Raw genomic sequence first — 15,062 nt, 5'->3', positions numbered from 1 at the left:
TCCCCAGTTATGACAAAAATGCCTCCAAACATTGCCAAATGGTACTTGGGAAGCAGAACTACATAGGGTAGAGAACCACTGAATTTAATTTTGGCAGTGTTGTATGCTTTATATTAGGCAAATGGTGTAGAGCTTGTGAAGTATTTTCATGTAGCTTGCCTACTGTGATCTGTAACACAGTGCTCTAAGTTTGGCAGTGCAGATTTTATCATTCCTATTTTACAACTGAAGAAGCCAAGATTTAGTGAGAAGAGGCGACAGGTGTGGGGTCACACCTGTGGTAGACCTGGAATTAAAATCCGGAATTTTGGGGAGCCTGGGTGGCCCAGTTGGTTAAGCATTCAACTCTTGTTTTCCACTCAGGTCATGATCTCACAGTTTCTTGAGTTCGAGCTCTGCATCGTGCTCTGTGCTGACAGTGTGGAGCCTGTTTTGGATTCTCTGTCTCTCTCTCTCTCTCTCTCCCTACTCCCTCACTTGAGCTGTCTTTGTCTCTCTCTCAAAAAAAAATAAACTGAAAAAAAAAATCCAGAATTGCTGAGCCAAGTCCATCATCCTTAATTTGTATTACTCTGATGGTAAAACAGAGTTCTCATTGTAAGATACTTTTCACGTGCAGTTAAAACAATATTATCATTTGTACCAGCTAAGATTCGTAGATGTAATTATATTGTTTAGAGGTATGACTTTTTTTTTTTTTAATTGATGTCTAGTTGACGCACAATGTTATATTAGATTCAGGTATGCAACATAGTGATTTGACAAGTCTCTGTGTTTTGCTATGCTCACCACTAGTGTAGGTGCCATCTGTCACCATGCAGTGCTGTTATAATACCAGTGATGATAGTCCCTATTCTGTACCTTTCATCTCCATGACTTATTCATTCCATAACTGGAAGTCTGTATTTCCCACTCTCCTTAACCCATTTTGCCTATCTTTCCACCACCTACCCCTCTGGTAATCATCAACTTGTTCTCTGTATCTTTGGGTCTGTTTCTGGTGTTTGTTTATTTGCTTTGAGTTTTAGATTCCACATATACGTGAAATCATACAGTATTTGTCTTTGTCAGTCTGACCTATTTCACGTAGCATAATACCTTCTGGGTCCACCCATATTTTTGCAAATGTGAAGACCTCATTCCTTTTTATGTCTGAGTAACATTGCATTTTATACACATTTTATGTGCACACACACACACAATTTACCCATGTATCAGTGGACAGTGGGGTTGCTTGTGTAATTTGGCTATTGTAAACAATGCTGCAATAAACATAGAGGTTCATACATCTTTTTAGTGTTTTTGTTTTCTTTGGGTAAATACCTGGTAGTGGAATTACTGGGTCATATAGTGTTTCTACTTTTATTTATTTTTTTAAGTTTATTTATTTTGAGGTGGGGGGAGACAGAGAGGGAGAGAGAGAATCTAAGCAAGCTCTACACCGTCAGCACCTGTCATGGGGCTTGATCCCACAATCAGTGAGATCATGACCTGAGCCAAAATCAAGAGTTGACACCCAACCCACTGAACCACCTAGGCACCCCTCTATTTTTAATTTTTTGAGGACATTCTATACTGTTTCCCGTAGGAGCTGTACCAGTTTACATTCTCTTCAACAGTGCACGAGGGTATCTTCTGTTCTATATCCTCACTAACATGTATTTCATTTTATTTATTTTGTTGTCTTTTTCATTCTACCCCTTCTGACAGATGTAAGGTGATATCTTACTGTGGTTTTGATTTGCATTTCTCTGATAATTAGTGATGTTGAGCATCTTTTCATGTGTCTGTTGGCCATCTGGATGTTTTCTTTGAAAAAATGTCTCTTTAGTCCTTTCCCTACATTTTAATCAGATTGGTTTTTTGTTGTTGTTGTTGTTTTGTTTTTTGGTGTCAAGTTGTGTAAGTTTTATACATTTTGAATATTAATCCTTTAGTGGATATGTCTTTTATGAATATCTTCTCCCATTCAGTAGGTTGCCTTTTCCTTTTGTTGATTGTTTCCTTGGCCTTGCAAGGTATATTTTCGTGTAGTCCCAATAGTTTATTTTTCTTTGTTTTTCTTGCCTGAGGAGACGTATGTAGACAAATTTTGCTAAGGCCAATGTCAAAGAGATACGGCCTTTGTTTTCTTCTAGGAGCTTTATGGTTTCATTTCTCACATTTGGGCCTTTTATTCTGTTTTGAGTTTATTTTTGTGTATGGGTTAGAAAGTGGTCCAGTTTTATTCTTCTGCATGTGGCGGTCCAGTTTTCCCAATGTCATTTGTTGAAGAGTCTGTCTTTTCCCCATTATATATTCTTGCCTCCTTTGTCATAGATTAGTTGGCCATATAAGAGTATTTTTCCTTTTGGGATTTCTGTTCCATTGATATATGTGTCCAGAGGTCTAACACTTTTGAGTACCTTTAATATCCTTGACACTGGACCAGGCCGTTGGCATATGAACCTCGACCCTCTTGAGCTGCTTTGTTATACCATGAGCCAATCTCAGCACTTCATTGTACCTGGAAAAACTCAAAAATTCAAATTTAAAATCATTTGTGAGCAATACAGTTTTATAATAAAAGTCTTTCTGAGAGGGCCAGTGTATTCTCTTACACAGTATTCAGTAAGACTTTCTAAAAATCTCCTTTGAATTCCTTTTTCCCCTCTGGGTTTCATTTCTTAAGTCAGTACCCACATCTCTGCCCCCTCTTTGTCCCCTCTGAAAACAAACCAATTCGTTGTCACTGTTGCATTTTTTCTCATGTATTGTAATTTATCCTTTATTTACGTTCCTTTGCTGTTTTGGGTATATGGTTTTGAAGAGATTTTTTTTTAAATCTTCTGTTTTTCAATTTATTTTAATAGAGTTAATACCAATATCTACCTTATAGGGTTGTTCAGAGGCTTCAGTGAACTAATAAATATAAAATGCTCACTTTAGTATCTAGAACCTAGTGATCACACAATAAAGGTTAGTTACTGCTATTGTTTTTTTTTAAATATTGTTGTTTTATTTTTTATTAATTAAAAACTTTTTTTGAGAAAAAACTTTATTTCGGTAAGTGATTAGGTAACTAAATTATGGGACATCTGTACAATGGGACCCTATTCCATTAAAAAAGTGAAGACATTATATATTTAGTGATATGGAAAATGTCTAATCCTTTTTAGGTAAAAAGCACATTTTATTATATATTTATTTTTAAATGTTTATTTTTGAGAGAGAGAGACAGAGTGCTAGTGGGTGGGGCGGGGCAGAGAGAGAGAGAGGGAGGGAGGGAGGGAGGGAGACCCAGAATCTGAAACAGGCTGCAGGCTCTGAACTGTCAGCACAAAGCCTGACACAGGGCTCGAACTCCAGAACAGTGAGATCATGACCTGAGCCAAAGTTGGACGCTTACTTTGTCCAACTGAGCCACCGCCCCCGAAAAAGCACATTTTAGAATAATGTGAACTGACATTTACTGATGTGTCCTCATGCCAGTTATTTTATTTTATTTTATTTTATTTTATTTTATTTTATTTTATTTTATTTTGTTTTATTACTTTTTTAAATTTCTAGTATCATCAATATACAGTGCTATATTAGTTTCAGGTGTATTTTAAGTATTGTTTTTATTATTATTACTGGTCACTGTGGTGAGATGGTGGTTAGAAGAAATAAACATTACCCTCGAGGTGTTTATAACTTAGTTTTATTGATATAGAGTAGAAGAAAGTGACTCTATAAGATCTTTGTGTACTATTACATCAAGAGCATTTTATCTACGATAAAGTATTCTTTTGCTGGGTTTCACAGAAGTGATCTCTTGCCTTGGGAAATATTATGTTAGGTGTTACTGCATAACTTCCTCCCAGGAAAACACCATTTCCTGTGTCGCCTTCTTCCATATTGCAAGGAATAGAGAAAGGCTGAGGTTATTTTGGGTGATGCGGATTTATCATAAAGACACGTGGGAAGTCAGATCCCAGGATGGCATCTCATGATTTGTCCAGTCACATTCTGCAGATAATGGGAACATTGTTCAGGATAAAACAGCTACTCTAGTATCAGAACAGTCTGCTGTGCTCATGATTCAGTTTTTTCTTATCTCTGCTGTTTTGTTTTTTTTTTTTTAATGGACTCTGTTTCTATTGCCAGCCTTCTCTCCTTCCCCTTTTCTCTCTAATTCTGCTGCCTCAGGACTTCTATGTGCTCTCTTTTCTCTGAGTATTGCTTGGTTTGCTATTTCATATTCAAACCATTTTCCGATACACTTTTCTAGTCACATGTACAAGTTGACTAGAATTGTATCTGACTGGAAATGGAGGAGGGAAGAACATTGTTCCCCTTTTTGTTTCAGAGCAGGGACGGAGAGGGGAAGTCTGATGGAAGAGGAGGGGTTGCATCTCTCTGCGACTGTAATTGTTTTTCTAACATACACAATTGGACGTCTTTGCAACTCTCTCTCCATCGTTATGCCCCTCCTCACACATCTGGAAAAATGACAGTAGCCACTCCTGTTGAGATTATTGCTGTCCTAAAAAATTTTAAAGGCCATGAAGAATGAGTTCTCAGACACATTCACTTGGGGACAAATAAATAATACTTCCAACAGGAATGGAATGTTGTCTGCTGGTTTGACCTTTCTGTGGCAAGAAAAACTTTTTTTTTTTAATTTTAGGAAAGATCATAATTATCATGAGTCATACTGCAAGTTTCTGAAAAGATGCATGGTCACTGAGAGATTTTCAACCAGTGGGTTCAACCAGTGACCCAGTGTGTAAAACAAGGGTATTAGGTTTGATGTTTTCAAGATGGACAGGAATTATATGATTTAAAAAAACTCATACCTCATATTAAGCTTCCCAAGTCATTTTATCCAGGATATTTGAGAACAAGTAGGCGATTAAGCATTGTTCAGTTGAAGAATCTTGACATTGTTCTAATTTTGGTTGTTGCTTATTTTTCTTCTTGATTTACATTTTGCCATAAAGAAATATTGCTTACCTAATCTCTATTTTGTGTGTGTGTGTGTGTGTGTGTGTGTGTGTGTGTGTGTGTGATTAGATTACAAGAGGAATTAAGATCCTACAAAATGCAATAATACAACAAGACAAACAACTGGCCAAAGCAATGATCAGTGATGGCTCCTTTCATATTACCCTGCTAGTGATGCAGTTATTAAATGAAGAGGAAGTAAACATGTGAGTAATATGTCTTCCTTGAATATCATTTTCCAAATTATTGCTTTAATATGAGTAAACATAGTAGAACCCAAAGAGGCACTGAAATTGTAAGGAAGTATTCTTTGTTGTAATTTGTTCCGGTTAATAGTCAATGTACAGAATTAGCAATATAAATATTCCTCCTAATCGAGACTTTAAATTGTTATTGTTATCAAATAGTTGCCCTTGGTTATGTAGTTGTTTTCCCCATGTTAATTATGTCAGCACTCTGGAGGCCGACCATTTAGGTTAGGATTCTTGGTAAAGATTCTGGAACTGTGACACAACCATTTCTGAATAGCTGCCTAATTTGGGGCAAATTGTTTACTTTTTATGTAAATGGAAACAAATAATAGTTTCAATACCTGTAAAGACTCTTTGTAGAGCCCCAGCCCACAGTAGGTGGCTGATGTTATTGTTATTAGAGCTGTCCTCTATTCCAGTAGATAGTTACAATTTTACCTTACTCATTCTTGAGTACCTATATACTACCCACTCCTAATTCCAGAGTTGTGCCATAAAGTTTGATTATATAAGTCATTGATTGCTGCTTGGAGTGGAGAACCCTTGGTCTTCCCCCAATTCCCTGGGGTACTCCTTTCCCTGTTACTACCTGTATAGCTCTCCAGATTGAGCTTAAGCTTTAGCTCTTTGGAAAACCAGAGCCAGAATGTATTGCAGGTTACTTCTGAGGGAATGAAGAACAAGGCTTGAGTTGGGAAGGGGTGAGGAAAAGGGAGAAAACATGAAACTAGTGATTCAAAATATGAAGCCAAATTATGATTCTTGTAGTTATGTCTTTTAAACAGTAGACCCTCATGTGTTTAGAGATCAGTTTTCCATTCTATTCCAACCTGATCTACGCAAGAGCAGGTCTGGGGCACCTTGCATTTGCAGAGAGGACTAGAAGATTTATTTGGCTTGCTTTCACTGTTCACTTTGCCAGTCAGAAGACAAAATAAATACTGTGATGCTCTTAAGGGAAAAAGAGCCAAAGAAGATGTGACACGAGGAGCCGAAAGCCTGAGAGAAGTGTCCTGTGTGTGTTAGAGTGGTGAATTAGTCAGGGTTCTCCAGAGACACACAACCAACAGGATGTATATCTGTATGAATATCTAGATATATTGATATCTCAATATATCTGTATCTGTGACTACATACAGAATTTATTTTAAAGGATTAGCTCATGTGACTGTGGAGCCTGGCAAGTACAAAGTTTGCAGGGCAGGCTAGAGACCCAGGGAAGAGTTGCTGTGGTCTTAAGTCCAAAGGCAGTCTGGAGGCAGAATTCCTTCTTTCTCGGGGGACCTCAGTGTTTCGGTAAGCTGGCATGAAGGGTGGCAAGTAGGAGACACGGAGCCAGCAATAAATTCAAAAGACCTTCAGTGTGGTCAGTGAAAACACAGACAGCTTTGAGGAGGGTTGTAGGTGGCTGCTCTGAGGCTTATTGTCCAGGGTGGGAGGGAGTATAGAGCCCTTCCAGTGCTAGGTGGAGTAAGCAATGGCAGAGGAAGAAGTATGGAACCAGATACAATGTCCTGGCTCCCCTTTCGGGGCTGAATGTTTTTTCCAAACCTGGCCCTCACCGGTGTTGGAACAGAGAACTAGGAATGATAGAGACATTCACATTGGTTTGGGGTTCTCAGGGTGAAGCTGGGGAAAGCTCAAGCTCTTTGGAGAAGTTCCTGTTCACTAATGCTACAAGAATGTGGTGTCACATAAGTGGTAGATTAGAGTTGAGGAGGATTTCCAACAGATATACCTGAGGTAGTTTCTTCAATTCCCCATCTCCTATCAAGACATATAGATGAATCCAGAAATTTCTTGTGCATGGTGGGTTGATGTGGGGGCCCAACTCAGAAAAAATTGGTGGGTCAGAAAGAACTGGATAAGAGACAAGGGCACACTGCTGAACATCCATGTTTCTTGATGAGAGACTCTGGCAGGGTCGTGCTTCTGCAGTATGTGCTGGTACAAAGCCCAGAAAGAATAAGCATGTTCTCATGGTCCCTGATATGGGACACCCAAGGATATAGCCAGACCGGTCCCCCCAAAATGGGAATCTCTGAGGACTCAAACAGCAGGCGGTCTAGAGACCTCCCTCAGTCCTCTTAGAAGAGTATGCTGGAGGGGTGCCTGGGTGGCTCAGTCGGTTAAGCGTCCGACTTCGGCTCAGGTCATGATCTCACTGTTTGTGGGTTCGAGCCCCCCGTCAGGCTCTGTGCTGACAGCTCGGAGCCTGGAGCCTGCTTCAGATTCTGTGTCTCATTCTCCTTATACCCCTCCCCAACTCGTGCTCTGTCTCTCAAAAATAAATGAATATGTTTTCTTTAAAAAAGGAAGAGTATGCTGGATTCCTTGGGAAGGAAGAGGAGAGGGAAGGGAAAAACTCCTGAGAGGAGGTTTGAATTAACCGAATAATTGTACTCCAAAGAGACCTTTTGAAACCAGCAAAGATCCCCGTTGACCAGTAGGTTTAGGTTTGTCTCTGTCATCAGAAGTAGGTCTTGGCCGTGGCAAATGGCATCTGTGTATCAGTCCTGTTCCTCAGCCTCCACCTCCCATACAAATATTCTGCTTTATTCTCTTAACAGTATTGTGAGGCAGCACAGAAATGTCATCTCTCTTATACATACGGGGAAGCAAGAGCCCTAGGAATTAAGCAAATGCTGGTTAGTAGAGAAGCCAGAACTAGTCCATTCTCTTATTATTCCATGGGGCGTGTCTGTGAAAGATGGAGAGGCGGAGAGAGAGGGGGTAGGATGGAGACAAAGGAGAGGATGAGCACAAGGGCATGAAAGCAGTGGGGAGGATTAGTCTGCATAGGTATGAAGGGCCTCCTGTATCTCAGTGGTCTCTACTGATGAGCACGTGGTGTGCAGTGGGGTTAGGGTGAGGGGGCAGGTATGCCTCCCGATGTATTGTACTGTTTACATTTCTCAGTGGAGGTGGGACTGCCTCTAAGTCCTAAGAGACTTTTAGAAATATTTGGGGGGGTATTTGGGGTCGTCACCATTACTGAGGAGTAATGTGGGCATCTGATGGGCAGGAGCGAGGGTGGCTAAACCACCTGCGGTGCATGGGAGAGTCTGGAACTAGGAAGCATTTTCTTGCCCTAAATCATGGCATCACTCATTGAAGAATTACCATACAGAGCATGGTGACGGTCTGCATCATTCATCCCTGTGTTTCACCATGTCATTTTGCAAATACTTTCAGTTTTGTGGGAAAAAAACCCTAAATGTTTAGCAAGTCTGCTTTGTGTTTGAAGAGTTAAAGTGGCATCCTTATGCAACTTTATGATACTGGAAATATTATCTCTACTAGAAGATGATGACCAGATATTGCAATTCAGTAATTCCTCTTGACTAAGTTAATTTTTTTATGTTTATTGTTTATTATTGAGAGAGAGAGAGAGAGAGAGAGAGAGAGAGAGAGTGCAAGCAGGGGAGGGTTAGAGACAGAGAGAGACACAGAATCAGAATCAGGCTCCAGGCTCCGAGCTGTCAGCCCAGAGCCCGATGCAGGGTTCGAACTCACAAACTGCGAGATCATGACCTGAGCTGAAGTCGGATGCTTAACCAACTGAGCCACCTAGGCGCCCTGCTCTTGACTAAGTTATAATGAAAAATCTAAGAAATAAATAAGGTTTGCTATACAGACAAGATAGTGTTTTACAACTCAACCAGGATTATCAGCCATGTGCAAGATACTGAGTTAAGTGCTTTGGGGAAAATAAAGACGAGTCAGGAATGGCTCTTATGCTTATGTATTATACAGTTAAGTTGACTGGATACCATGTGAACTCAAAAATTATAATATAAAAATGTAAAACGTGGTGTGTTTCATGAAATATAAAATATTAATGGAATTTCAAAGGAGAAAAGATTTACTACTAGTTTGGGAAACCAGGGAAGTAAGTGTCTGTGGCAGTATGAACTTTTAAGGGAGGAACAGAATCAAGGTGTGGCTTCGCTTTGCGTTGCTATATCGTGAGAGAGAAATGAATTGGGTTTTCTGGTAAGATGTTATTTATATGAAGGATTTTCTAAGTCTCTAATCTTTTCATTTTACCTTTCATCCTGTACTGTATAATATGCTGACATCTATGTTGTCGGTTTCTTGTTCTGTGTTCTTACTTTTCAAAATCTAGCATCATATTTTAGGTGTTTAATGATGTATTGATCAATGGGTTGGGTGTGGAGTATGCAGAAGCATTTTCTTGAAATCATGAATTTCTTCCCGGGCGCCTGGCTGACTTAGTCAGTAGAGCATGTGACTCTTGATCATGGGGTTATGAGTTTGAGCCCCATGTTGGGTGTGGAGATTACTTAAAAATTTTTAAAAAATCATGAATTTCTACACAAAGGACTTTAGGTGTAAGGTCCTTTGCCCTTACAGGGTAGAAGAAAGGCATAGAAATTTGTAAGAAATTTGTAAGCCAACCACACCTAGCTGCTGAGTTGAAAAGAAGACTGTCCTTCTTAATTTCAAATACTCCTTTTGGTCTGAACTCTAGTTTGAGAGTTCTTTTTTTTCTATACACATATACTTTTTACTTATTTTACCATAAAGAAGTCTTTCCATAAACCACTCTTCGAAAGGTATTCTATTTAAAAGAATTTGAAAGTTAGTGATACTTACCAACAGACACTATGACTTTTTCTCACTCTGCGATCAGTGACATCTCACTGGGACTTATTTATTGATTTTTGCTCCTGGAGAACTGAAAAAACCGGGCTGAGTTTAAATCATCTATATTTCTTTGATGAAAAATGGGATATAGAATTCACGGTCTCTGAAAAGCCCTAACCTTTAGCATGGCCTGCTTTAGTATATAGTTATAATTAAAATAAGTATCTTGATTTCCCCCATTTTATGCAAGATGAACCAGAAATGGCTGTTCTGTTTTCACGTGTTCTAGCTCACGGCACACAGTGAAGGACCGTGCTGCAGTAAAAGTATGGACACTGTCTTTTAGGATGGACACAAATAAGGTTAGGAAGGATTGGGTTTAGGATGTGGATTTGGAGGTACAATGAGAAATGTGGACATTTCCAAAGCTATTTTTTAAATTTTTATTTATTTGTGAGAGGAGGGGCGGAGGCTGGGGAATCTCAAGAAGGCTCTGCACTGCTGGTGTAGAGCCCGATGGGGGGCTCAAACCCATGAAACATGAGATCATGACCTGAGCCAAAATCAAGAGTTGGATGTTTAACCAACTGAGCCCCCCAGGTGCCCCTTCCAAAGCTATTTTGAACAATTGTATATTATGTTATGACATAGATAAGAATTGAGACTCAGTATGAATTTATTTATGAAGTCAGTTAAAAACTTTATATGGAAGGTAATTTAGAAATATGAAAGAACTAGAAAAATACTTAAATTTCTCTTCACACATTTAACTTATAATTACTAGTGAATGATCAAGATAGTTTAATGATGTTTCACCAGAAGGGTGTTTTAAAGCCCTATTATATAAGATTGTGCTTATTTCTTTTTGGAGTAATTGCTGCCCTCTAGTGAGATTTTAATTTTTTTCTCATCACAACATATCTACACCAGAATTCTCTTTAAGATGGAAATAATTCATCCTAATTTTCAAAATATTCTAAACCTGATGATGTTTAATTCATTAATATAGTAAACACTTGTTTTATAAAGAAAAATAAAGCACTTGAAACACAGAGTAGCCCTGTGATCACAGGTTAAACAGAAATAACAAACTTATGTGGTTGCAGTTGGCAAATATAACCTTTTATTTTTGTTTAATCCAGTTACAGTATTATCTTATTACGGAGGCTATTGTAGTTTAAGAGATAATGAAGTTTTAGTAGAGCGCCTTGCAAATAGTAAATACTGTATTAGTACTGTTGATAAGAATTTATAACTTTTCATATAATCTAATAATATAAGCTCTTGTGGTATTAGGTTTTTGGAATATATTATCAGTAATGTTTTTGAGTTGTCCCTGCAGTGTTTCCTTGATTAAAAGCTTCTTGGTGAACAATAAAATAGTATTTTCTTTCATGTCTTTAATATAAATTATAATTAAGTAAAGATGTAATTCACTTCTTCCATAGTTTTTATTTAAAAATTAATATTAGTTGTATTTTAATCATACAGATTAGATTTTGAAGTTATTTTTGAGCTCTAAAATAATTAGAACAAATATCAAAATTAACTTATCTTTCTAAAAACTGATGATTTTTTGTTTGGTTTTGTATATCTTATTACCTAATTTATTACTGAAAATTGTATTATCTCTTACCAGTGGTATTGGTGCTCTTTTGGAATTAAAACCATTCATAGAAGAAATCCTCCAAGGAAAACAGTTGATTTTGCCTTTTCAAGGGATTGACACTTTTGGAAATCAGGTTGGATTTGTGAAGCTGGCAGAAGGAGATCACATAAACCCACTTTTGGAGATAGCAGGTAAAATGAACAGCAACACATCCATTTGAAATCTCATCTGTTTAAAGAAGCAATCTTCTCCCCATCCCCAATTCTTATAATAGAGATTTTAACTTTGGGGAGCCATTGTAACCTTACTTTATAAGTGAAACGCTTCAGTATCTGCTTGTGTAGTTACGAGCCAAATAAAACACCTGAAAGTTATCTTGATTTTTTTTTTTTTAGGTATAGTTGACATACAGTATTCCATTTGTTTCAGGTGTACAACATAGTGATTTGACAAGTTTATACATTATGCTCTGTTAACCACATAGCTGTAGCTACCATCTGATCCAATACATCGCTGTTACAGTATCATTGACTCTATTCCTTATGCAGTGCATTTTAGTCCCATGAATAACTGGAAGTCTATCTCCTACTCACCTTCACTCATTTTGCTCAACCCCCTACCACTTTTCCCTCTGGCAACCATCATTTTTGTCTCTATTTATAGGTCTGATTCTGCTTTTTGTTTATTCATTTGTTTTGTTTTGTTTTTTGGATTCCACTTATGAATAGAATCGTATGGTATTTGTCTTTCTCTGTCTGATTTATTTCACTTAGCATAATACCCTTTAAGTCCATCCATGTTGTCTCAAATGGCAGAATCTCATCCTTTTTTTGTGCCTGTGTAATATTCTATTGTATATATACCAGTCTTTCTTCTCTGTCTACCGATGGACACTTAGGTTGCTTCATATTTTGGCTATTGTAAATCATGCTGTAATAAACGTAGGGATGCATGTATCTTTTTGAATTAGTGTTGTTGTTTTGGGGTTAATACTCAAGAGTGGAATTATTGAATCATATGGTGCTTCTATTTTTAATTTTTTGAGGAACTTCCATACTGTTTTCCAGAGTGATTGTACTATCTTGATTCTTTGACCTGAGGATATGTTGATTCTTGGCTGTCTAGAAGGTGGTGGGTTGGACTCAAGGACCTGCTAGGACAGTTCTAATCATAAGTCTGAAGGGTTCCAGTGCTTTTCATGACATTTGACATACACTTGGCATTTAATAAGTACCAACTGTGTGAATAAGAATCACCAATTGCCTATTCAGAGGCTTGTGGGCATTGTCAGCCCTATTCCAGAGAGTCAGCACCTTTTTCCTTTGTACCACTTTTTCCCCCCTTCCTGAAGGTTCTACTCTCTGAGCAGGTCCATTGATGATGTTAGAAGGTCTCCTATCCGTTGAGAACAAGTTGCTTAGTACAGCACAATTGAAAGTGTTTAGGGAAGTATAAGCAGAAAATTATAAAATCTGGATGGATGACTTTTGAGTTGATCCAGAGACTGTAGTTTGGGTGTTAGTCTACATGCTTTAAAAAATTTTTATTTGCATATTCTGTCAGATCATTTCAGGTCATTTCATTTCAGGTTTAGTGATTTTTGGTTCGTAACACACTCATCATTGGTCCATGCTTGTTTTGCTCGGTATACCTGTCTATCCATCTGTCATCTATCTACCATCCATCCATCCATCTATTTAATTAATTAATTAATTAATTTAAAATGCTTATTTTTGAGAGAGAGAGAGTACTAGCAGGGGAGGGGCAGAGAGAGAGGGGGACAGAGGATCTGAAGCATGCTCCATGCTGACAGCAGAGAACTGTATGTGGGGATCAAACTCAGGAACCGTGATATTGTGACCTGAGCTGAAGTTGAATGCTTAACCAGCTGAACCGCCCCTTCATCCATCTATTTTAAAATGGTATCATAATCACATGGGAATCCACCACCAAACAAAAAGCACAAAACAAAATCCGTAAAACAAATGCTAGGACATTGGCAGTAATCTAATTGTATTATCCTTTTTGTCACCGCATCCCATGATTGTCCTTCATTTAAGCTAACCATCATCCTGAAGCTGAAGTTGGCGTTTATTATGTCCCTATATTCTCCCAAAGTGTATGTATTTTCAAGTTGTTTTTTTTTTAATTTTTTTTTTCAACGTTTATTTATTTTTGGGACAGAGAGAGACAGAGCATGAACGGGGGAGGGGCAGAGAGAGAGGGAGACACAGAATCGGAAACAGGCTCCAGGCTCTGAGCCATCAGCCCAGAGCCCGACGCGGGGCTCGAACTCACGGACCGCGAGATCGTGACCTGGCTGAAGTCGGACGCTTAACCGACTGAGCCACCCAGGCGCCCCTAGTTGTTTTAACCTTATAAAAAGGTTATCATGTATATGATTTTTTGAGACATACTTTTTTTTTAAATTTTTTTTTTTAATTTTTTTTTAATTTTTTTTTTTTTTTTACTTAATATTATATTGCCGTTATGCAGTTTCATAGTTGCCTATTCAAAAGTGCATTTCTTGGGGTGCCTGGCTGGCTCAGTCTGAAGAGCACGTGACTCTTTATCTCAGGGTCATGAGTTGGAGCCCCATGTTGGTTATAGAGATTACTTAAATAAATAAATAATACAAATAACCTAAATACCTCCCCCCCCCCAAAAAAAACCCACAAAAAACAGAAGTACATCTCTTTTAGGGTTAAGGGAGACATTGAGGATTAAGTTTCATTTCATTGTTGGTTAAGTTTTCTTTTGTGAAGCAAAATACATATAAACAAACATGCAAACAATATTTATGAGTCAAGAAGGACTTAAAATTATTAGTTGGTCAAGGAGAAGGCAACTCTGACAGTTTTGATAGCATAAAGCATTTGGGAACCACTGTCCACAGTTAGCAACTTAATCTGTTCTTCCTAACTGCTCTGGAGAAAATGCTAGATTTAGGTTTTTTCTTTTGTAATATAAATTTCTCTGAGCTCAAGAAACATTTCTAACTAGTCATTCATTCATTGTTCTTTTAAATAATTCAATGGGTGCTTGCAACATTGAGAATTCCATCCATTCTTAGCAAATATTCTCACAAAGGCGGTTTCCAGTATTGGTGAAAGATCCATTGTGTGCTGAGGAATGTGAAATCTTGCCAGCTTTAGTATGAGTATGAGCCGAAGGGTATTGGTTTGTCATTTTAGGAAAGGCCACTGCCCCTGTAATTCCTTTCTCGATGGGAGAGACTGTTGCTTGAAAATGTATATACTTTTCCAAAATTTAAACAAAACATTACAAAAATGGAAAATAGAGGGGGAATAGCATTCTGTCCTCATGTAATCAATGTTTGTTATACTTGCTTTTAATCTCTTGTGCATATATTTTACTGTTGCTTTTGATTATAGTTTGTATGCACTGGTATAAGAAATCTAAATACTTAAATATGTGTATGGAAAATTTTCACTGAAGTTTTTAGTTGGAGCACTCTATATATACAGTGTTCAGATTGTTCAATACATGAAATTTTTGTCAGTATTTCACTTCATTAGATTTATTTTGACAAGAATGCCTCAGGATTAGTATTGTTTTAGTCCAACAGTATCAGTAAATAATGTAATATTTGTCTTTGTGTC

At 37.9% G+C, this 15,062-nt stretch overlaps 1 protein-coding gene across 5 annotated transcripts in view; it reads left to right on the top strand.

Annotated features, from left to right (window-relative positions):
• AKAP7 (A-kinase anchoring protein 7) overlaps window positions 1-15,062 on the top strand; it is a 158,826-nt gene that overhangs the window by 28,803 nt on the left and 114,961 nt on the right. For all 5 annotated transcript variants that reach the window (XM_047102381.1, XM_047102380.1, XM_047102382.1 and 2 more), the window contains 2 exons: window positions 5,038-5,174; window positions 11,470-11,630. In XM_047102381.1, coding sequence (XP_046958337.1) covers window positions 5,038-5,174; window positions 11,470-11,630 — 298 coding nt within the window. The remainder of the gene's footprint in view (window positions 1-5,037; window positions 5,175-11,469; window positions 11,631-15,062) is intronic.

Source organism: Lynx rufus, unplaced genomic scaffold (assembly GCF_022079265.1).
Source record: "Lynx rufus isolate CCGP_SWC_20201006 ecotype Redwood Valley unplaced genomic scaffold, mLynRuf1.p SCAF_6, whole genome shotgun sequence".
NCBI classification, from domain to species: Eukaryota; Metazoa; Chordata; class Mammalia; order Carnivora; family Felidae; genus Lynx; species Lynx rufus.
The sequence above is the reverse complement of the archived record's forward strand: the minus strand, read 5'-3'. Positions and strand labels throughout refer to the sequence as shown.